The following is a 25,120-nucleotide window of genomic DNA, read 5'->3' as shown; positions in this document are numbered from 1 at the left end:
GAGGGAGACATTCAACTATGATGCAGTTACAACAGAGGAAACTCCACAGAAAGCTCTGGAGTTGAGGTGGCCTCTCAGAATTGTCCATAATGGAGGAAATGGGTACAATATTTGTACTTGTGCATTGAAGCTATCACATTATATTTACTTATGTTCCCTGGGGACATAAACTCTGGCAAAGTAGCTCCCTTTAAGCAAAGGCAATTCTTGGAGAGGGACTCAGCTTGAGCTATCAGCAGCAAGCATTTCTGACACCTGGGAGTATAACTGCCTTGGTCCTAAGGAAGGGATCTAAAGAGCACACCACATTATCCATTACAGTTCACCCTTTATACCACTCAGATTCATTTGCTTCATATATGTTCATATTATTTTGTGGAGAGGAACTTAAAACAGGATAGTGAGACAAATCACAGCTCTCACAGATGCTACTGGTCTCAATGCACTTCCTTCTTACAATGAATTTTTTCCCAGACAATGACAATGAGCCCAAGAACTGGGCTATGGATTCAGTCCACCACCTGTGAATCAGATTACAGCTAATACTCCATTTGTTCATTTTTTTGCACCTATTCATTCTCACTGTAATGTAAGGGGAAGGAGGGCTTAATAACGGTTTTCCAGGTCTCTGGATATTGATATCGGCTTATTTCCTGTGTCCAACAGACCTTTAAATGGCTGGGCAACCCCCTTATTCCCATGAATGTCTCAAGTGAATGACTGTAAATCTCTTTGAAAACAACTGATGAAGTAATTATATACCCTTGGTATTGCAGGGTCTTTTCTCATGGGGATCTATATTCTTCTTCAGTTCATGATTTGGAGTCTGAGAACTGGCTCAAGTGAAGAAAGCAGACATGGTTTCCTAAGCTTATATTGGGATAGCTGCCCTCATCCTTTTGATTTCTTTTGGTTGACTATTTTAATACCTTTATTGTCTTCCCATTTATATTTCTCATAGGAACATATGGCTTAATAATTATATCTAAAACTTCCTGAGTACTAGGCATCCCCTATGCTGCCATTCCAAGTGTGACACTCGTTACAATAATTGCGCCCAGCATCCTTCTAACATTAAAATGCCACAACGTGGCCAGTATTATTTCCAAATCTTATTATCGCCATTTTTCAAGAAAGTATTTCTGTAATACATTAGATATCTTTCTCATAGTCTTTTTGATGACTACTTATCCAGAATCCTTCAAATGCTTGAGGTATTGAACCCTCCATGGTATGATCTCTGAAGAGAATCCTACCCTATTTCATGTCAGGTGGAAGTTTTAATAATCAAAGTTCTACCATATGCCTGTAGTCCACCCGGAGCCAATGGTATGACCCTCCTTGTTGCCATCTGGTGAGTTCACTGAATTGAGTGTTTTTCTTACCATTGAGGGTCTCTTCATCTAGTAGAGAACAGTGAGAAGATATGTGTTTATTAATCATGTCTATCAAATCTCTTAATGTGGTTTCAGTAGAAAATATTTGTGACGTTCCCAAAAGTGAAAATCTCAAGTTTTATATCCTAGGAATAAACCAGTGATTTCCATTTGTTGTAAAGAGCTAATACCTATTATAATCATTTCTAATCATTATCTTACAACCTGGAAGGCCAGAGGCAGTGGCTATAAACTTCTAAGAGAAAAACTGCCTATGACTGCCTAACAGTTTTTTAAAAGGAACATTATTTTCAGAAAATGAGGGTGGTGTATGTTCTTCATATCAAACTTCAGTTGGTGAGTTTTGTATGACATGCCAGGTTTGGCTGATTAATCACATTATATAAAAAACACATTTCAGCCTGAAGGGTTAATATTCTTGTTACATAAGTTTACTTACATTCTCTTTTTGAGCATAGGACAAAAAAGAAAGGAATGACCAAGGCTGATTTTAACCTTATAGGACTGGGTACCATGCCAATTTCTTTCATGTACGTCAATTCATATAATTATAACAATACCAGGTAGAAGCTTTAGCCCTATTTTTAGATGTGATAACAAAGACTTCGATCAGTCAAGTATTCTATCCAAAATTAAAATCTGGACATGATAGGGGCAAGATTTAAGTCCAGGAATGCTTGATTCTAAAGTCTAACCTATCCTAGCAGTTGTCAAGAGAAGAGAAAACTCTGATTGGACTCTATCTTATGTAATTGTTCTCCAAAATCTCTTTATGAAGAAGGCAGATAATCAAAATATGATTTTCCCAGAAGCTTGCTTGGATGAGAAAAAGTAGATCTCTTCCTTATACGGCTTCATGATAAAACTCAAATCACAGTACATCAATTATCTCTTATTGTATATAACTTAAGAATGTTTTGTGCTTGTAAATTAGGTTATAAATAACCTTATGGGAAGTCTCCAAGGGAAAAGAAAAGGGAGGGGATAATTCTATTCTTAATACCAACACATGAGCTTCCAGTAAATAATTCCACCAACTCTAAAAACAAGAGCTGAGTAATGAAAAACAGGGACTCTTGTAGGGAGAAGCTTGGCAACTCAAACACATAAACTGTGAGATTCAGGGACAATGCAGGAAAGCCCTACTTCTGCAGCAACCTCAAGTTATTCTAAGAGACGGGCCTTCTTTAAAGGACTTGATAGCTAGAGAGAAACAGAACTGCAAAGGGAGAAAAGGACCCACTACAGCAACTGAGTTCCAGAGAGCTCTCCATGGTGCTGCTCAAGTCAATCTAGGCTTCCTCTGATGGTTCCTAAGCAACATTTAAGTTACTTTTACTCTTTTTGAGTTAAGGTTCTTCCTACTTCTAAATATCCGTAAAACTGGAACACAGTTTTCTGTTATTTACATAAGATTGCTTTTACTTCCCTTTCACTAACTAAATTATGTCTCCACATTTAGCGTTTAATAGGACCTGCTTTGATGTTTATCATCTACCTTAAGTTAAGACACCATACCTCACTTATCATCAAATACAGTTGGTTGTCCAGTCCTGCAGAAACCCATAATTATTCTGTGTGAGACAGAATATGTTTTCCCTTAGTCATCTTAAGAGAAATAATGGGTTGACCAGATGTATCTCCCTGAGGTCTTTTGAAACCAAATGATAAAGTTGCTCATCTGCTTGCATCACTACCCAGCTATAAGTAAGCGTGGTTTTCTAAGTTTAAGAGTCTTAGTTCAAGTCTGGTTGTATTTATTTGCCAAGAATTATAAGTACATCCATCAGAATTTTGATTTTGAAAATGAATTTGTTCCATAATTTACCCCGGGGGAGGGGGGGAAGACCTCTCTGGGGATCCAGATCAAAGAGTATCATCTTTATCATCATCATTACCATCATCATCACCATACAACAATTACCATAGACAAAAAGAATAATTTATCTCCTAGCACCGTTATGCTAAGGTAAAAATGGTGGCTAATGACCTTCATTTTTATCATCTTGTAATCATAAACTAATCACTGGCTTTAAGGCATTAAGGAGCTTCCAAGTCAACATGGCAGACTGAATAAGCACAGTTTCCTTACCTCCCTCCACAAGTTTAAATGACAGTAGACAGTACAAACTATGATGAATTTTCAACAGTATTAGAAACCAAATGAGGCAGATTACATTAGTAAATCAGACAGTTTGATAAAATTTTAGAAGATAAAATGTACATGTGGCTCTAACTTCTGCTTCCATAAAGATGGGATGGTCATAATTTTCCCCATTCCTCCCATTAAGTATAACTAAAATGCCTAAACATTATATACAAAATAAACATAAGAATACTCTGAAAGGTAAGGAGAATAAGGCATATCACCTAGGGACCTTGATACCCAAAGAAAGACACGGTGGTAAGTTTCCTTAGTTTGATTTTGCCTCGTAGATTCCAAATTTAAAGCTAAAGAAACTGGAAAATCCTATGGGCACACAAAGACTAAAAGCGGTAAGAAAAGCTTGTTCTCACTAACCAAAGAACCAGGAAAGATATATACTAGCAACAATTTTAGGTAATAACTGTACTATTCTAGCCAGATATCAGGAGAAAAAATATGGCCTCATCCTCACCCATACCAGCAAAGGTTGAGAGGGGAGCCTACAGTTAGGACACCCTCACAAAGCTATAATGAGGCATCTCATCCTCATCTGAGTGATGCCAGAGAAGGCTGCATAGGCAGCCAGGTCCTTCTTTCCTGCTGTATCAATGCCAATTTCCTGGTTGTGATATTATACAATCGTTTTAGATGTTACCATTGGGAAAGACATATTTGGGATCTCTTTGCATTATTACTTACAACTGCATACAAATCTATAATACAATGATCTCAAAAATAAAACATTTATCAAATATATGTAATTACAAATGAAAAATGTTATTATATACAGAGGATTAAGAACACAAATACAAAAGTCATGCTATAGAAACACCAAAAGAAGAATCAGAGGAAAAAATAATAAATTTTTTTTAACTGAAGAATTTATTAGGTGTCTGGTGGTCACATAAAAAGATCCCCTCCTGGTTGCGTGCTTGAATGCCAAATATAACAAAAAAGATATTAAAATCTTTTACAGAGAGATTTCAGCTACCTACAAAGTAATAAGAACTTGTTTGAAGTTAAGGTTCTCATCAGAAATAACGGATGCCTAACAACTATAAGATAATAATTTCAAAGTACTAAGAAAAAAATTATTTTGAAGTCATATTTGTATATCTAGAAAAACTACCAAACAAATGTGAAAATAAAATAAACACATTTTAGAGAATGCAAATATCCTGCAATTTTACCTCCCCTGTACTCTTTCAGATAAGTGAACAACAATGACAAAACCCTTAAGATTGAGTCTAACAAAACAAAAGAGAGAGAGGAAAGAATTCTAAGACTTGCAGCAATGAAATTCGAGAAAGAGCTAAGATGACACAAAGGTGAAATTTTTTAAATTTCTAGGATGACAGCTCTAATATAGGACTAATAAAAAGAGGAAAAACAAATATATATATATAACATAAAGAGCTTCTAGAATATTCCCGAGGAAAGTTGCTTCTTTGAAGTTATAACATAATGAATAAACTAAGTAATGATAATGTAATTTTAAATTTTATTTATTAATTTCTATACTGATTAAAATTGTATTGACTTCTGCATGTTTTCAGTATTTGGCCAAACAGTAAGTAAACCTCCAACCAGTTTTTAAAGTACTTGATAAATATTGATGATGTGGTGAATCCTATTGACATGCTGAAGCTTAACAGTGATTCTATTCTCTAAGTCTACACATACAACAAGACTTTATTGTGAAACTCTTTCAGTATTGTGGCAGCTAGTATTCATTTCTGAAAGTTTCTTGTTAGGCCACCTCATTTTTTAAAAATATCTTATCCTCATTTTGTGACAACTAAATCCCAAGTTGGGATGATTTCTAACTTCAAGGCAAAGCCACAGCTATATTGCTACAACTTGACCATCACAAATCCGAAAATTCAAAATCTGAAGTACTGCAATATTCAAAACATTTTGAGCACTGATATGGCACTCAAAGGAAATGCTTGTTGGAACATTACAGATCTTGGGTTTTAAGATTTGGGATATTCTACTGGTAAGTATAATGCAAATATTTCAAACTCTGAGAAATAAAGAAATCCAAAATAATTCTGATCTCAAGCATTTTGGATAAAGGAATATTCAACCTGTGTAGCTATTGTGATCATTTATTGTATCAATTTGACTAGACCAAGGGGTGCCCAGGCATTTGATTAAACATTATTATGGGTGTCTGTGAGGGTGTTTGGGATAGGGTTAACATTTGAATGGATAGACTGAGTAAAGCAGATTGCCCTCCCCAGAGGGGAGAGTCCTCATCCAATATGTCAAAAGTCTGAATAGAAAAAAAAAGGCAGAGTAAAAGTCTCACTCTAGTTATCTGTCTTTGAGCTGGAACACTGATCATCTCCTGCCTTTGAACTTGAACTTGGACTATAACTTATACCATGGGCTCTTTTGGTTCTCAGGCCTTTGGACTTGAACTGGACCTATACCGTCAGCTCTGCCAGGTCTCAAGCTTGGTGAGTGCATATCCTGGGACTTCTTAGCCTCCGTAACTGCATAAGCCAACGTCTTATATAATAAATTTCCTGATGTATTTCTTCTATTTCTTTGGAGAACCTAGACTAATACAGCTGTCCTGGAGATAATCTTAAGAATTTACAGGAATAATTTACCTTTTTTTTTTTTCTTTTTAATTTAGGATGTTTGTAAATACTCATCATAGGAGCCAGGGAAATTTGTGGAGAGTAGAATTGATTGAATCACAGGTGTATTGCATTTGGTATAGAGACATAGCTATACTGATACAAATAAATAGAAATTGCTTGCCCCTTAACCTATGCAAAGCTAGTCAGATACAGATAACAGTCAGTACATAGAATGAATTGTAGGGATGATGTATTTATTCCTTCATACTTGAATGTAGGAATTAAAGTTCTTCAAAACACTGTCTGATTATCAACACTTCCTTTTACAGAACATAAGCAAAACACTCCTAACAGTGCCAGTTGAAGAATCATCAAAATTATTTTAGAGGATCAGCATTGTAAAAGAGAGTACAAGGTGCCCACCCATTCCTCCTCTTCCTAAGACCAAGTTATATTCAATTTCTCAGCCTCTCTTGTCATAATGACTGTCCCCTTGTGTGAGTTCTAGCCAATGGAATGCAAATGGCAACGATGTGCAACATATCCAGATCTGACCCATAGGAATCTATCACATGTGATTCTCCCTGTTTTTTACCCTACAGGGAAAAAGGAATAAAATTGAGCAAAGTGGCCTTGGAAACCATATAGAGAAGACGGCAGGGCAAGAAGTTGGAAGGAATACGGGCCACTGAATCAAAAGGAGCAGCAACATCACTTAGACTTCATGTGAGAGATGGTTGAGTCAATGAACACATTTTGGTTTGTTTGTTACAGAAGCTATCATTAAATTAAGTAATGACCTTACACTCATCCACATTTTAAAACTCAAATTGAAGACTTTCAAAATGCAGTTGACTTCAGGCCATAGAAACACACTGTTATTAATTGCGCATCAAATGGTATCCCAGGATGAATGCAAGCAGGCATTCCTCTTGTGAGTTTATTGTGGCTTCTCCAAATGCAGATGAGAAGAAAACCAGGTCCTTTTTTTTTTTTTTTTTTTAAAAAAAAAAAAAAAAAAAAGCTATTCACAATATAAAGAATAAAGACTATTTTAGTTTTCAGAACAATCTTAAGAGAATAGAACAAGAGTGTTATTCATGGATAAGAAAAAAGAATCACTCACTTCTAAAATTCTGGCAATATAGTACCAGAATTTTTAAATACAAGAAAACAAAAATAACCCCTTAATTTGATATTTTGAAAGATTTTAATTAAGTGTTTATGAGATAAAATTTATAAAAGTGAAATGACTAGACATTTAAAAGATAAGTATGTCAATTTCATCAGTATCTACAGAAAAAACGGATGCCATTGAGTCCTAAACCAGTGTTTTAAAAGGATAAATTGATGTTCACATTTTGGAGTTTTGATCTGAAGAGAGAAAAAAATGCTGGGAAAGAAAAACACATCAAGATGGATTTACATTGCTGCTGAAAGAATAAGAGAGGGCCTGCATTCACTCATCTTTTTTGTTCTCTAGTTCAGGACATGTCTAAACATAGCCAATAAAATGAAATCCAGAGTAGTTCATATGCTTTGTTCAGTTTTTCATTATAGATAATTACTTTTTATCCATTTGTCATTAGCTCAATGACTCAGACCAAAAAGTGTTTTTTCTTCTTTCCCTTGTGTTATTTCAATTATTCTACCATTTGAAGCAAAATGATAACAAGTCACATTGTCAGTGGTTGAAGGTTTAGAACTATTACATTTTATTAATAATTATCTTTAATTCAGTAAATGTTAAATAACCCTACAGTACTCATTTCTCTATTTTACTTTTTGTCAAGGTTGACACCTGCTTCCTACAACTAAACACTTTTAACAGATTTCGCTGCTAATCAAAAGAAATGAACAGCAATTTTAACACAAGAAAAACACATCAATTATATGTACATACATACATAGGTATATGTACAGAATTAATCTAGTCCATTATCAAAGGTTACATAATCCTTAGCCTGCTTGCTGAACAGAATATTATATATAGCTTTTACCTGTTGTCAGCTTTTAAGAAAGACTTACAACGTCCTACTGTGAGAACTAAACCTCTCAGCCAAACTACATTCTCAAACCATGAAAAAAAGCAACTTTAGGGTTTCCACTCATTTTGTTTTAGGTTAAGTAACAACTAAGAGGAAGCACACTTAGCTCAGTCAGTTATGCATGTGATGAACAAAATGTCACTTTTTTTTACACACTACCCTTGTCACTGTTTCTCAATGTGGTTATGCCTGTGCATACAAAATGTGGAAATAAACGTTCCCATCTCCAGGCTGCCTGAATGAATACAGTTTATGAGTCTGTGTGTTTACTTTCAAAAAGATAGGCATTGCTTCGGCCCCCTCCCATCAATGCATCAAAATGCAGCCTTAAACTTAAAATGTAGCTTGTAAACAAGAGGTTTCTGCTATTGTCCAAAGCATTCTAAGCCTGAAAACTATTGGCAGCTTAACAACCACTGCAAAGAACACTGTTGTAAAACACAGACTCCTTTTGTTTTATTATGAATTCCTAATTTAGTCAATATCTCACTAAGTTCTTTTCTGCCTCTCCCTTAACCATCTTACACACACACACATACACACACACACACATGCACACGTGCAATTTCAAAACTGTTAGAAATTACAAATAGGTAGGACTTGAAGGACTGAATAAGCAAATGCTATAGTGAAGCTAAGGGAGCTCCTCACGCCGCAGCCTTGGACAGTGATGTTCTAAGTCATTAGCATGTCCTCTGTTTTTGGCAAGATTCCCTAGGTAGGACTGGGCTTCCAAATACTCAGAGCCAGAATGTGTGGCAGCAGCACTTTTTGCCTTCCACATGAATGATCACAGCTCTCAGAACTAGCAGATTGGTGGCTGCTGGTAACGCCGGGCTTTTGAGTCAAGTGAAAGGGCCAGTGAATTGATTACATATTCTTTATTCTGTCACAAGTCCTACTTATTAAGGGCTCTTACAATATCTGGCACTATTTTAGGCATTTTGTGGTGGCCCTACATCTGAGTCTTATGTAAAGAGCTATTCAATCCCTTGTTACAGCCAAAACCCTTGCCAGCAAGCCATGCCTTGACTACATTATGTACTTATTGGCAGATGGAGTTTGGGGAGTTCTGTCAAATTGTGAAGGCAAAAGCACAGAGACCCAGTAGGGCAGAGCTAAGGGAGAAAAACAGATAAATATGTCTCAAAGGCAGCAGGGTAGGGTTAGGACAAGCTAAAAAACATCTACAAATTGGGAGATTCTGGATTTATACAAGAGTCTGAGTTTCTCATTACTAAAGAGTTATAGGGATACTTTATTTAAAAAAAAAAAAAAAGTAACCCTCCCTCTCCCCCCCGAAAAAAAGCAGGTAATTTTACTCTAAATTCAGAGTCTAAGCTTTTGTAGATATTTCTAAACAATTTGTGTTTTAGTTGGCTTTCCAGGCAGATATCTTAGTCGACCAGTCACGTTCACTTAATCTTGTATTGATTTTCGAAGAAACTTTCTGTTTCTATGAGTACCCTAATCAATTAACTTATTGTAAGTAGCAAGACAATTTTCTATTTTTCTTTTCTATCAAATAAAGCTGAATACTTTCTTAATGTTTTCTTTTTTTTTTCTGTTTGCCACCCTGAATATTTCCTTTCCACAAAAAAAAAAAAAAAAAAAAAAAAAAAAAAAAAAAAAAAAGTCTGACGTGCCTTACCTATCAAGGAAATACATTTTGTTGGTAAAAATAGTTGCTGTCTTTCATATTTGAAAACATTTGAAGATTTTTGCACAGAGAAAACATATAAACTTGCCTTGGACCAATATTATGAATGGCTTATCACTTTGTTGTTATATTAATAAAAGTTTTCTTTGGTGATCAGCAAAGTGGCTTGCCCTTGGCTTTCATGCTTTATCCTGGAGAACTGGGAGGCTCACAGTAACTTAAAGAGATGGCTCACTGGGAAAGAACATGGTTCTGCCACACGGTGTCAAAAAAGTCCAAAGCCACAGGCCAGCCATTTGTGATGTCTTTAGTTAAAATTGCACTGTCTATTCCAATAAATAAATTTCACCTATATTAATATGTGAGAATTTGAGTATTGGTGGGAGAAGTTACTCTGATCTGAGCCTACCTACTATTTCTTAGAGACAGACCTGGAAACAATAGAAGATTCACGAAAGACATTGGCCTTTGGAGTCAGACAACCAGGACTCAAGCCTTGAGGTCAGCTGAGAAAATTTGATTAAGCATCTTAAACTCCTTAAAGTTTCATTTCCTATCCTATAAAATGATACTATTACAATTATTTCAAAGCTGGGATGGGATTCTCCAGATCTAACTTCTCTTTCCTTTGATCTAAGTCAATTCATTTATCCAAAGGATGTTTCCAAATCAGAGAAGTGATTAGGACGCTTTCCTGTCCCAAAGCTCCCTATATTTGGAGAGCACAAGCCACACCATATAGTATGCAGTCTTTTATGCCATACAGTCAGGGCGCAGCCTGCCTTTCCAGCCTCATCTCTGGTTATTCTCCTCAATTCATTTCCCATTCTAGCCATGTCAATACAGATTCATCCTGTGTTTTCAGCCCCCTATAGCTGCATGTTTGTTCAGAGTACTTCCCCAATGTTGCTCTGATCAATATGTCCTTCCTGTTTTTGTCCACTTAGCAAACTTTCGCTCAACTTTCAAAGCCAAGGATATCTCCACAATCCCCACCTTTCCAGCTATGCCTAGAGCTTCTTCCAAGAGAAACAAAGATTCACCAGGTGAAACAATCCCATTCTTTGCTTTTAAAATGAAAAATGTATTTTATTTGCCACCCAACATAAATATATCTAGATGCTATTTAACCACAGAAAAATTGTAGAAAAGAATGCAGTCTGTGTATCTAGAGTCTGAGCACCAAAAAATACTATGATATTATTCAGATTTCCAAAGTCAGTCAACTTTAATTCATCACAGTTTATGTAGTCACTGACTTGTGAGAAAGGCAGCGCACATCCAGAAAAATATGCCACCCGAAAAATGAGCTGATCCACATCAATTACTTTAATCATTGATATTACCTGCTAGGTACAAGATGTATCATTTCTAATATAATAACACTTGAAAATTGGTATAAATGAGTTGACTGAGATTCAAACAAGTGCCCAGGTATTTGATGCATGGCAGGGTTGCCATCCAAATCCTGTTCTGTCTGACTCTAGAACCTTTTTTATTTCTACCTTTCCACATTGTCCCTTAATTGATCTTATACTACATTCATGTATGAATATATATAACAATGGTTCATGTATCTTTATACAAGGTATAGCGTGCTATCTCTAGCCAGGTCACTTTAAATGCTCTTTTGCTTAAGAAAAAAAAAACTTAGCTTATGATGTGGATTGATAGGTTACAGCCAACTCTAGAGGAAGAGAGAAAAGGAATCTTCAAAACAGAGTTACATCTCATTCATAATGCATATAAGTTTCCTCTCTGGCTGCTAGACTGGTGGCCTTTCTTATTTATGGTTCAATTCCCTATAATTTTTTTTAAGTTTGTCTAAATAAAGGTGACATGATAGCAGAATTATGGCATACGTGCTAACTGACTTATTTAAAATCTTCTCATTTCTTCATTTTCCTGACTAACTGGAAGGGATTTATTACTGTTGTGGTGGTGGTCTTGGCATGGTGGTGGCTGTGTTTAGCAACCTAAAACTGTGTATGTATCTTTACTTCAAACATTTTGTGATCTTATGATGATATTGAAAAAAATGTTTATTCATATTCTGAATGAAATATATAGTGGTACACAACATTTCTCACATAGCAAATGCAAAGTAAAACAGTGACTTGATTTAAAAAGTCAGAAAGTGTTACTTCATACAAGAGTAAATATGAGATCATGCGTGTCACAACGGAACATTTCTAGCAATCCTATATTCTCATTCAGAATTCCATTGTTTTTAGATACACATATAGTAGACACAGACACAGATACAGACACAGACGTAGGTATAGATATAACTATATAGCATTTAAAAGTCAATTTGAACTGAAAATAAAAATGAGTTTAAAGGTTAGTAACACATCAAATCTATTCCCAGGAAGAGCTTCCTTCTCTTAAGTGGCTTCTTAATTGTAAATCAGGAGGAATCAACCCTGCTTACTCTGTCTTGTATTCTGGGAAGAAGGAGAAAGGGGCTGAGATATTTGTGGGGAACAGAGAGAAGGCAGCTCCAAATGTGCAGCCAGAACAGGTCCATACAGGTATGGGGATTATTTCCCTCACTAGACAATAAGCACAGAGGTTTTCTCTGAGGGTAGCTCCTGTGGTGTTCACATGTAGCACTTAGAGAACTTCTGATAGTAGTTACAGCTAACAAGGAAGCTCCCAAACACCTCCAAGTTGTTAGTTTGTTCTCCTGCGATGACTTATCACAGTATTATTTAAAAACTCCATAAAGTAGGTTGGAAAGTAGCAAGATACTGAGTCTATTCTTGAAGAGTTTTTTATTAAATTTCTTGGGAAAAAATATGAGTTCTCCAGTCCTTCATGAGCTGAAGGCCTAGCCTAGCTCCAGAGCAAAGAGAAGACACAGGTTAAATAGGGACAACAATTGTAAAAGGCTAGATTACCATTCTGTGTTAGGTAACATAGTGGGTGGTAACCATTCTTGTTCACAACTGAAGAACACCGTATACATGCTGGAAATAGGGCAGAGCTAGGACGGATTCTATATAACATACACATTTCCAAACATGCATTATCTTATGCTGTCTACCATCTTGTATTAACTGTCCCTGTGGAGGTTTCTAAAAAGCATTGTTTAAGATAAGACAGAGCAAGGCTGTCTCACCAAGAGCAAGTCAGGAAGCCTACATCAGGAAAAACCTATGTGGAGAAGAATCATCAGTGTGTCTTAATAAGTCCCGAGGCAGAAATCAAAGATTTCCAGCACCTGGAAAAGTTGCCCACTTTTAAGAGGTCAGCAATCATCAATTTAGGTGTGTATACATGCAGTCAGAAATTACTAATGAGTAAAAATCTAGATGACGGGCTTACTCAACATTGATGCCCCGGTCTAATGAATGACATCACTCAAGAACTAACTTGCAAATATTTTTAGAAGTTTAAAACCAATTCCATAAGTATTGTACACAAAGTAGCATAAAGCAAAGAGAGAGAATAGAAGGACACCCTGGAAGTTAAAAGCAACTTGACAATAGCAGGTTTATGACAGACCAATAAATAATAATATATTTCCCATCTGCTAATTCCCAAGCAGTTAAACATTATTCACTGGAAGAAGCACTATTACTATATAAATTCCATGTGACAGCCCCTGCCACTCACAAAAAGACCTAATGAAGTCTAAAGAAACTTTCAGAGAGATATCTTTGTATCTTAGAGACCAAAAAACATATTGATTGACTTTCCAACAGTTGAACATATTGCTGATCATATCCCAAATTCACCAGGTTAAATGAAATAATGAAGCAAGTATTTAGCTAATTAATATGTACAGAAAAGAGAAACAAAAACAAGCCTAAATAACTAATCATTACAATCTAAAAAATATTGCTTGTTCTGATTTTCAAGATTAAAAATCTCAGCTCATTACCTGCATTTATGTTTAGACAGCGAGCACTGTACTAGTGTCACAAACTCTCTTCCTTCAGCGTTTCTTCTATAATCCTTTCTTCAGATAGTATTTTAATGTTTGTGCTCAACAACTACAATTTTTTTTTTGTTTTTGTTTTTCTGAAAGTAAGACATTTTGTCATTCTAACACATTAGACAAGAGAAGTCAAAGAGAAGAGACCAAGGAAGTAGGTAATTTGCATATCCTACCTGCAGGCCTTCAATAGCTAATCGCAGCATACTTGGTGTGAGTTTAGAGGCTTGCTTGAAAGTGAAGTTACTCCAGTCTATGATCAAAACAAACCCATTCACTTGAAGCTCAGGATCTTCAATCATGGCTTCTAAAGAAAGTAAGATGGCGCGCAAAATATCCACCAGTGTGTACCTATCGGCAACAGAAAAGTACTAAATTAGGTCTGACAACCATTTTTATAAAAAACTATAAAATATTTTCTAGCACACTAAAAATTCACTTTAAAATACCTTCAGAATCTTAAGGAAATAATTTTGTTTAAAAAACTATTTTAGGAAGAGGTTTAATTTATATGTACTCCAAGAACATAATCGAATGTAACATGTATTCTGCCCAAACAAATGGCAATGCTTTCTCACATTTTATCATCATTTAGTTTACCTCCAGGTCTTCTTATGATTTTCTAAAATCTCATTCAACTAACCCAAAATTAGGCATTGCACTTTTTAAGTGGTTCAAAAATGCCCTCAGTAATATTGACATTTAATTTTTTCATATTTGAAAAAACTGAGAATGAGATTTGAGTGAGTCTCATCAATAAATGAAAACACTGTACATGACAGCTATGAATAAAAGTTACTCAATTCAAATGACTTGTATTGAGTTTGTATCATAAAGAAAAGGAAAGGTGGGAGGGATAGAAAGAGAAGGAGATAAATATAAATAAAAGTGGAAAAATCATGGAAATTTACCTACAATAATACAAGCCATCTTAACTCAAGGGTTGGATTTTGTTTTGTTTTGTTTTCTGCTTTTTACCTTAGCACAGTTCCTGGAACGTTCCAGTAACCCAATAAATGCTCTTTATGTTACTGTAAAAGGGACTTGACTAGAGTAGAAAGACACTGGTTGGAGATTAAGACACCGCTTCAATGAAGGCAATGGAACTAAGAACAAAAATAAGAAGCCAAATTTGAGTGGCATTTTAGACAATCTTGCTATACTGTGACAATGTGAGGACTGAAATTAGGGAAGTGTAAAAAATGACACATATTTTAGCTTCAGAGCCTGAATACATAGTAAAATTTTTAATCAATATCAATAATGAAAAAATAGGATACTGTTGGAAATGGTTGGAAATACAAAGTTTTGAACAGAACTTATTGTATTTGAGAAACATGTAGTATACCCAGAGAGGTATATCAAGCAAGATCCTGAAAAAAATGGATCCTGAACTCAGGGGAGAGCTCAAAACTGAAAATTGTGGAATTAAAAGCATATGGACCCTACGTTCAAGGAAGCGAAGGAGGTAATGCAGTCAGAGTTGAGAGATATATCAGATAATTATTCTAAAAAGGGAATCTCTAGAAATTCCAGCACTTTAAGAGGAGTTAGAAAATTTATGGAAGATGTTAATAATTTCAATTTTTAAACACCTTGCATTTTAAGTTATTTTTCTCGTAAGACATTCAGGGGAGATTTCAGGAATAGCTAGAGAAAGAGATCTGGACCTCAGGGAAGAGGCAGGATGGGGAGGGGAGTGGATTAGGAGTCAAAATCATTCCCATTTATTGGAAATGATGAGTTCGTTAGGAAGGCAGTATGATACAGTGAAGATATATGAGGGAGTAGGTCTATTTTTACTTCTAAAAACACTTGGATGTGCTAGGAGACAGCATAGTAGTTCAGAAAGGAAAGAATAACATTGGAACTTCAGGCAATTTCTCACCATTTCAGGATCTCATTTCTTCACCTGTAAAATCAGCAGTTTGGAACAGAATCTTGTTTAGAATCCTAGCATTAATCAAGCACAGGGCATGGTGTCAGAAGACTTCAAGATGCAATCTCTGCCCAATGCCTCATTAGCCATATGGTCCTGGATATGTCGCTGATTTATAATTCTGAGGATCACTTAACTGTCCCTATCTCACGCTATTCTCATCTCATTGGCCATGGTTGGGGGAGGGTTGGGGGCAGCACCAGAGAGTCATCAAAGAGGTGACTCAAGTGAAAACATTTGTACAATTTGGCACAATTCTAGGTATAAACAGGTGTTCAGTAAATGTTGGTTGGAATACACACAGAGCATACTTTTTGTTAGAATGATAAGCATAGATATAGTGTACTAGGCAGAGTGTAAATCAGAAGTGATCATCTTTAGGATAGCCTATTACTATCATAAAAGGCAAAAGTCAAAAGCCTTAGGGATACAGCATCCAAAAAACTACCTGAATATATAAATAATACAATTTTTATAGACCTCTACTATGTATTTGTTATTAAATCTCTGAAGCATGTGTGGCTGAACACCTTTGAAAGTCATTTTATGGCTGACCTACCTTCATTTTAAACATAATGACCTGACACTGTCAGGACCTGAAGCCTATAAACATAGGCACTGGAAAGTTGGAGCAGGAAGACCATATTTCTGGTTGAAATTCAGACCCCCACCAAAAAAATAAAAAATAAAAAATAAGTTTTAGTTTCTGAAATTCATAATAATATCATGGTAAAGAAAATTAGGGATTCGAAAAGTCCAACTTCAAAGGTTTCCCTCATTATGAGATCGACCATTCTTATGTTATCCATAAGAAATTAAATAGCATTAATACCAAAATGCCATTAAATAAAATGTAGATTTGAAATCAGCTTTGGAAGGATGATACATTGTATGTAATAAAAATTAATCAAAGTACCAGTACAGACTGAAAACAAGAGGCAATGTGTTTTAAATAACACACTTGAAGTATGGTTCTCCTAAACTGTTTCAAAATCAAGATAAACGTTGATACACATATCATTATTCCAAAGGAAATAATATAAGGCAAATCCCAAAATCAGCAATGAAGAAAAGTAGGTTTGCAAAATTTTCAAGACTAAGTCTAACCACGTTTTTTGAATTCAATATCTGGCTCCAGGAAGATAATCAAATGATTTTTATAAAAATCATATTAATTTAGAAGTTTAGAAAAATAAACATAAAAATATAGTAGTTAACTCCATTCAATGGGCAGGTCAAAACCACTCTTGACTTAATTCCAGTCCCTTATTGTCAAACATCTCACATTATTACCATTAGCAGCTCAGCACGCTATTCCTCAGCAGAACAGGACTACACAGGATCTTGCCAGAATCTGTAAAATATCTTCCAAAGAAATGTAGCATCTATGAATTTTATCTCTTCAGGACTCCTGCCATATTCTCCTTTTTAAAATTATTTTAACTGTTATAATTTACAAATTAGAGGTCGCCACAATGAAATACTCTACTTGTTCATGTTTGGGGTTTACATTGAAATTGTGTGAGTTCCACCATAGCTATTCTTCTCTTGTATATGCTGAAAGCAAGCTATAAATCAAAACTACCACATTATTGCAGCTCTTGACTCCTGATTGTGCTTCTCAAAATAGCATTAAGTAAAATTTGAATTTGTGAAAAGAATGCTGTGTAGCATGTAGTAAGAAGAAATCATGACACCAATAAGAAATTTTACAACTGACACCGGACTATGTAGAACACTGCTCTTGGAAAGAATCAAAGCTGCTAGAACACATAGACAACATATGGAGAAGACTTTAATATCCGTAGCAACTATGTACTACCTGTGCAATCAGAAGGAAAACATCTAATCCTTCTTGAAATTTTTCAGTTATGAAATTGGTCTTCCTTGCAGAGTAGGATATATACTCATGAATTAATTATTTGGGGCATGTTTATGTAACTTAAAAGGCTTTTATAACGTAAAACTCATAGCTATTAACAAATACAAAATAAAATGCGAATTCCTGATTATTTGTCTAATCTTAGCTTGTTCTCATACACCTTGAAGTTACTGAACTTTGCTAAGCCTCCATTTTCTCTTTTAAAAATGGTGATAATAATAGTTACATCATAGGACAGAATGTAAAATACTTAGCCCAATGGGTAGTACATAGCAAACAATAAATGTTAATTTCTACGACTTCTACATTTGTATTACTTTTGCTTTTTCAACAATCACATATTCTATACTTGCTTTTTGTACTTTTTAGTCACTTAATCTTAACTTCATAGAATTGTTGTGAGGACAACATGAAACAAAATAATATATGTAAAGTTTTTAACAGTACTTGACATAGAATAGAAACCATAAGTATTTGCTGCAATCATTGCTGTTGAAACTTTTCTATTTGGTTCTGTGATGCTGCATTGAACATTCTCTCCTTCCACTTTTCTGGTCACTGTATTATCTTTCATGTTTGGTTCCCTGCTGCAATTATCCAAATGTAGAAATAAGATTTTATTCCCCTGCTGTCATCATATAGTATCTCCTGGAGTTACCGAATCATGCACTTAACCCCTTGGTCAATACATTGGTGATGGCTCGATATCCACAGAGCTAGTGTCAGTCCTGTGCAACATCCTCATCTTTCTAGTTGTCATCTGAACATTAGCACCTTAGTGACTCCTTGTTACCTGAAATATATTAGTGTAACTCAATTTAGTGTCTCCCATTTTCCTCTGGGATTGCCTACATTAATCAATTTATGAAGAATCATTCTCAGATATTCCCTTTCCTTCTCCCTCTACATTTATTCACCAAGTTCTACATTTATTCACCAAGTTTTTTTTTTTTTTGTCTTTTATATATGTATACGTCTTTGGCATCTAACTCTTTCTACTAGAGTCCTAGCTTTATTTCCTAATATAATAGCACCTGTGTTTCTTTTTCTTTCTCTCCCATCTTTCTCTTCCAGAAATCTTGCCTACCCTCTATTGTGTGATAAATTGTCCTAAAACATTAATTGGCCTGAAAAATTGTCCTGCACACAACACTGTTCCCCCATGGCTCTTTCAAAACTGCACCATTCCCTTAATAACCATACTTCTCGTTTTGTACACCCGTGCATAGGCTCACCCCCACCACCAAGGTCTTGTCATATTCAACGCCAACAATCTGGTACACTCTGATGCTTTATCTTCACTTAAATCTAGGGGAACACTCCCCTTCCTTTTCACCTCACCTAAGTTCTACCCTTCTCTGGGCCTACAACCAGCTTGCCCTGCTCTTCAAAATTGTCTACTTGCTGGAGACCTCAGCGCCCTTTCTCTCATATTCTGAAATTCTGGTGCTTCAGTGTTTGTTCTATGGCCCCAGACATATAAACTTAGCTTAAAATCTCTTTCACTGTTTGATACCACTTTCTATCTTCAGCACCAAACACTGTGCACTGCACACTGTGGGTGCACAATAATATGTGTTGAAAATCAAACTATTTCCCAAGGGCATAGACCATGCTGCTTTATTTTACCTACAACAGTCATCAAAGTGCCATAATGGTATCATTTAAACATAACATTCACTTAAGGCTTCCCTGTCAGCCCAATACAAAACATGCTCCTGGACCAGAAAGAGGACAAGAGCCTTGTACTGCCACATTGTGGAGGGGCGGCACCCTGCCTGCAACCAAGAGCCCCCTCAACTTTTTAGATCAGAGAAGCTTCCTCTCCTGCCTCTGGCCATGCAACTTTTTTGGTGACTACCTGACCCATGCTTCTTTGCTGGGGTTCACAGCATCCCCTCCTCTACCACAGCTTTCAATCAGGGCAAAGATCAACTTAATGACAAATAGGTCATGTCCCTCTACTTTTCAACCTTTTCAGCATGACAAGGAAAAACTAGTATCTTGGCATCGCATTGAGCAGCACAACACCAGCAATTTCTCTTTGTCAATAAATCAATCAGCCATTATTAAATTCTTCATTAAGGCTGCCCCCACCCCTCAGTTTTCATTAAGCCACATTTTCTAATGTCTGAAGCACTTCATAGTAGAAGGTGCTAGGGGGAGGGAAAAAAGCAGAAGAATTACCTTTATTAATGCCGCAGGGTACTGTTAATGGTAAAGCTGATGAAGCCTTCTAGGTGTTTTATATTACTGAGTGGTAATAATAATAATATGTCTATCTGGGTAATAGTTTAAGATTTCCAAAGCAATTTCAAATGCATTATCTTAATCTCAAAACAATTGCAAAATCTCTGAGCTGAATTTGTTCCTATTATTTCACAGACGAGGACAGAGGGTCTCAGAGAAATTAAACAGTTTGCTTAAAATCACCTTAGGAAAAACAGGGAACCTAGATTCAAAGCCAAGTTCTCTAATACCACATAGACCAGTGCTCTTCCCTCCTCATGGTGCCTCCTACTCAGAACAGAGTTTGATGAATAAATAATTGGTCTGCTTTTTCTTTTCTTTTTTTTTTTTTTTTTTTTCCTTTGGAGATGGAGTTTTGTTCTTGTCGCCCAAGCTGGAGTGCTATGGCATGATCTCAGCTCACTGAAACCTCCACCTCCTGGTTCAAGCGATTCTCCTGCCTCAGCCTCCCTAGTAGCTGGGTTTACAGGCATCCGCCACAAGGCCCAGCTAATTTTTGTATTTTTAGTAGAGACGGAGTTTCACCATGTTGACCAGGCTGGTCTCCAACTCCTGACCTCAGGTGATCCACCTGCCTTGGCCTCCCAAAGTGTTTGGATTACAGGCATGAGCCACCATGCCTGGCCTGGTCTGCTTTTTCATGGTAGCATAATATGTATATCAGAAAATAGGAGATCAGGAAGTCAATATCCTGGCACTCTCCAGCCTCACCACAATAGGGAACTTTGGTGGAGGAAAAGCAATAAGACATCCTTAGGACTCAGAATAAGAAATGGCTAAATCCACAATCCCTGGAGGAAATATGATCTCTTGAAATTTCATCTGTCTGGCTTGTATTACTGAGCACAGATGATTAGATGTCTGAGCCTTGCTTTAATATTACTGCTGTGGGAATGTAGGTGAATGAGAACAAGAGAATCACTGGAAATGAAACATCCACAGGCAAAATGTCTTTCTTTGAAGAAGATGGGTAAAGAAAAACTTTTGCATCTATTGCCACCAAAAAATAAAATAAAATAAAACAGAACCGTGCTGGGAGCACACAAACACATTAGAAAGGCAACTCTTTTTATCAGGGCCAAGTACTTTAAGCAAACATCTAGTTAGTAAAGTCTTTGTCTTCAGAAAGTTTATTCTTCCACCTTAACATTCTGCTCTTAATTGCCTGTATTGTTATAGTTAATCGAGATTTTCTAAACCATAGATGGAATTGTCTTTAATTATCAGAGCTTGATTTTTTAATACATTTGCCTTTCCCTAGATTTAGGTTGGTAACTGTCTACACACACACACACAAAAAGTGACTAATTCATTTACTAATTGTATGATCATGAATGAAGTACTTAATTGCTACAATACACACAGTAGAATTATTTTTAAATGAATAATGAATAAAAATGGAACAATAAATGTTGAATTCAGTTAACCAAGCAGGCAATGTTTTTCCTACACAACACTGAGTAGCCCACAGCTGCCCACCTGTCCCCAACTTCTAGCACTGGTAAACAATATCCTCATTAGTTGCATATGACCTCTGAGAGTTACTCAGCTTTACATGTTTTTTCTTCCCAGAGAGATACTATTACATATCGCTTAATAGTACAATGTATGTGTCTTTATTTGCCCCCAGCACCTACTAAAATGCTACGTACATAACAAATGCTCAAAGTGTATTTTTTTAATTCATTTGAGCGAAATAGTAATCATTCAGTTTGTCATTTGATATCATAAGGATCCCACATACAGGAGTATCCTTTCCTTCATGATACTATAATAGTGTAATAACCACTTACTGTAATAGTGAAATAGATGTACCTGCCCTCAGTGAAGTAAGAGAATTTAATATTTCCCTCAGAAAGGAGGAAATTTATTAATTTACTAAGGATAACTTGTTAATATACTATTGGCTCATGTTTTAAAATATCTTTAAACATTTCTTTTGAGGCATCCTTTCAGGACACTGTAGTAACCTCAAATCCTTTGCTTCTCGACCTTGTTTAAAGTTGATTTTGAAACATGAAAATAGCTTGGCTCAGGCCAGACTTAGTCAACGTCCTACTGAAGGTTGGCACTTGTAGCTTTTGCTGTTATTTCGGGATTATTTTACTAATTATTGCATAATTGCCCCAGTTTTTGGAGATTGTCCTATTTTTGCAGAGATTCATCACAGTATTCCTCCAACATTTATCAGGACAACTTTTTCCCTCCCCTATTTGCCATGATATGTACAAAGAGTATACTTTGGAATAAGTTGCAGTCAGCAGAAGACTTGTTAAAAGAGTTTCCCTGAAAGGAAGCAAGATGGAAGCTCTGCTGGGACAGAGGTCCCATGGAATACACACCTGCCATTTGTGGTTTGGCCCTAACCAGTATCCACCCAAAAGACAGCAAAGCTATGCCTCCAGAATTTTTAAGAGAAGAACTCCTGACTGTGCCACTAGTTATAACTAGGTATTGAAGCAAAAAGTTGGGAATTATTTAATATGTTAATAAACCGAGAAAAAAATTCTTGAAAAATTAAGCTGCAAAGTTAAATCTCTTTATTTTATTTATTTATTTTTTTTTTTTTGCTTTTTTTGTTGCTGAGTATAAATATTTCTCCACAATTATCTCGATAATTGCCCTGGACTGTTTTAGTCTATTCCTGTTCATTTTATTTTATTTTTATTTTATTTATTTTTAGTACAATTCCAGAGATAAGTAAAGCTTTGTGACTGACATTAATGCACATCTGTGTAGTCTGTGGCTATGTTTTAAAACTGTAAGCTATCAGCACCATAATCTTCTATTCTGAACATTGGCCATATTATTTTAGTAAATGGAAACATGATCCTAATTCAAACTGAACCACAAATAGCAACCATTCATACAATGTTTGCTTTTGTATGAAAAAGCCACAAAATAGGAGAAAACTGACAAGTTTTTGGGGCAAATTCCAGGAAAGTTGAAGGATCATATCAATGTCTGAGCAATCAATTTTCTGCCCCTTCCAGAGCTTCACTACTGTAAGTGGTAATCAATGTCCACTATGATAAGCCAAAGACCATGCATGGCGGCCAGTGATTTCTGGATTGCCACCATGCTAAGAATCATTTTGGTTCTAACTGTGCTTGTTTTCGAATGGCCATTAACTAGATTCCAGATAAATAGTGGTTTGCTACACTAAAGTTCAGAGAATTACTGTTTCTAATGACTATTAACCATATTCCAGATAAATGGTGGTTTGCTGTACTAAAGAATAGTGAACTACGTACTTCTAATGAGATCTAGAGAAATGAAATATGACTTGCAGGCTGACAACTTACAGGTGAACTCTCATACTACCTATCATCATTATGTTTCAGGTGACACAATTTCACTCATGAATATTTCCAATAATTATGTGACAGCAGATTTCAATTTCTTAGATACCTGCTTGCATGCTCTAGGACCTAGAATGCCATGTACTTTCTTTCCAAGTTTCCTTTTCTCCAGCCGTGTTAACCTCTGCTAGCTTTATGACACATTATCCTCACACTCTGTTGAAAAGATCATGCAAACCATTTGAAGGTATTTGCTGAGTCCTAAGCAGGTCACTATCATTTAGGAAGGAAAACAGTATGCAATGCATGGAGGATAAAGGCATCCTTGTGATGCAGTGTAACAGTCAAATCGTTTTTAATTCCATGGCGTTTACATTTGTTGTCAGAAATTATATAAGGCAATCTAAAAGGAGATAAAATTATATGAATCCTTTCCAAGGCACAGCTCAACAAATGTAACAGGTCATCTGGGCCTGCTCTATTCTTTTTTTGAAAGAACCACAGACCACACTGCAAGTCATTTTGACATTTGAGTATTTCCATTTTCTTTTTTTAGATTTGTTAGAAGGAGGGTACACTGTAAATATTACGATTTTACGTTAGTCTTCTTAATGATGCCATGTCTCTCAAAAAGACTTTGGAAATCATCCAATTCTTTACAATAACCTAAAACTAACCTACACTATATTGCAGCAGAAACAGACACTATTTTATTTATAGTCACTGTCTCACACGCTTTTACTGTTTTCAGTGTCCTGAGGAGCACAGAAAATTGTCCCACAGATTTGATAGGGGCAAAAGCATATATCAAATAAATCTCTACTCAGAATTATTTTTATACAAAGGCTTAATTCAATTCAACTCTAACATTTATTGAGCATCTACTCTAGTTCAAGTGCTGTAATAAATATGGTAACATGATGTAGTCTTTTTCTTACATCAATTCTGTTGGGGGTCTTTACAAATTTTTAAAAAATTCATAAAATCTTGTTTTTCCTTTTGTAGTTGGAAAGTTATAAATAACCTGTTTTCCAAATACATGAAGGCATTTTCTTCTGCCTCGTTTCTAGAATTTACCTATGTAATCATCTACACTTCTCACATACTGTTTCTTTAAAACAGGCTACTTTTTAAGAAAGTTGTTGAAAGCCAGGTGATTCACTTAACAACTCAAAGAATGTTGTTAGGATTATTTTCAGACATGCAGTCTTCTGGAGAAACCCAGGTAGTTTTGGATTGGTGGGATCAAGGCCTGAAAGGTGAGAACATCTCACTCACAGAACAAGGGAGGGATGAAGGACAAGAAAAACTAGCACATGGCATCATCCACCTAACAGAGCAATAATAGTAACAAACATCTAGGGAAAGAGGCAGACTTCTGTAGGAGTCAAGGAGCCTTCAGGGTCGAGGAAAGGAATTCAGGCTGAGAAGGGTTGGTAACATCCTGGCATTGGCAGAAAGGCAGCTGTCCTTTGAGTTTCAGTGCAGGAGCCAAGGAAGTTTTTATGCACATGTTCCAGTGATAAAGGTTTATAGAGGGTGCCAAGATGACGGATCTGTTTGTCCACTAGTCCCTGTCATTGGGTTATGTAGATTTGGGATAAACGGAAGGTGGGGAAGAAGAGGGAATTACTATTTTTTTAATATAGGAAGAAACTCGACTGAAATTTCGACTAAGCTCTAAATCACTTGTATATATTTTCACCTTGATATGCTATAACTTCTTGATTATACCTGTTTATTTCCAACCATAGAAATAGAATTCATAATTACAATTCTAGACATCTTGACAGGGTATTTCTACAGAACACAGCTTTTCATTTTGTTCTAATACACAACATTTTAGTATTTAAGATTATGTGTAAGTTTAATAAAATATAATTCTATATACCAATTATTAACTTCCTTTACATTGTAGATTTCCAGAGAAAGAGAATTTGATTACTAGTTATCTTCCCT

At 35.8% G+C, this 25,120-nt stretch overlaps 1 protein-coding gene across 2 annotated transcripts in view; it reads right to left on the bottom strand.

Annotated features, from left to right (window-relative positions):
- Positions 1–25,120, bottom strand: part of CLVS2 (clavesin 2) — a 71,980-nt gene that overhangs the window by 43,077 nt on the left and 3,783 nt on the right. For both annotated transcript variants that reach the window (XM_005551715.5, XM_074038998.1), the window contains one exon: positions 13,965–14,139. In XM_005551715.5, coding sequence (XP_005551772.1) covers positions 13,965–14,139 — 175 coding nt within the window. The remainder of the gene's footprint in view (positions 1–13,964; positions 14,140–25,120) is intronic.

This window comes from Macaca fascicularis, chromosome 4 (genome assembly GCF_037993035.2).
Source record: "Macaca fascicularis isolate 582-1 chromosome 4, T2T-MFA8v1.1".
NCBI classification, from domain to species: domain Eukaryota; kingdom Metazoa; phylum Chordata; class Mammalia; order Primates; family Cercopithecidae; genus Macaca; species Macaca fascicularis.
This window is presented reverse-complemented; position numbering and strand designations above follow the sequence as displayed.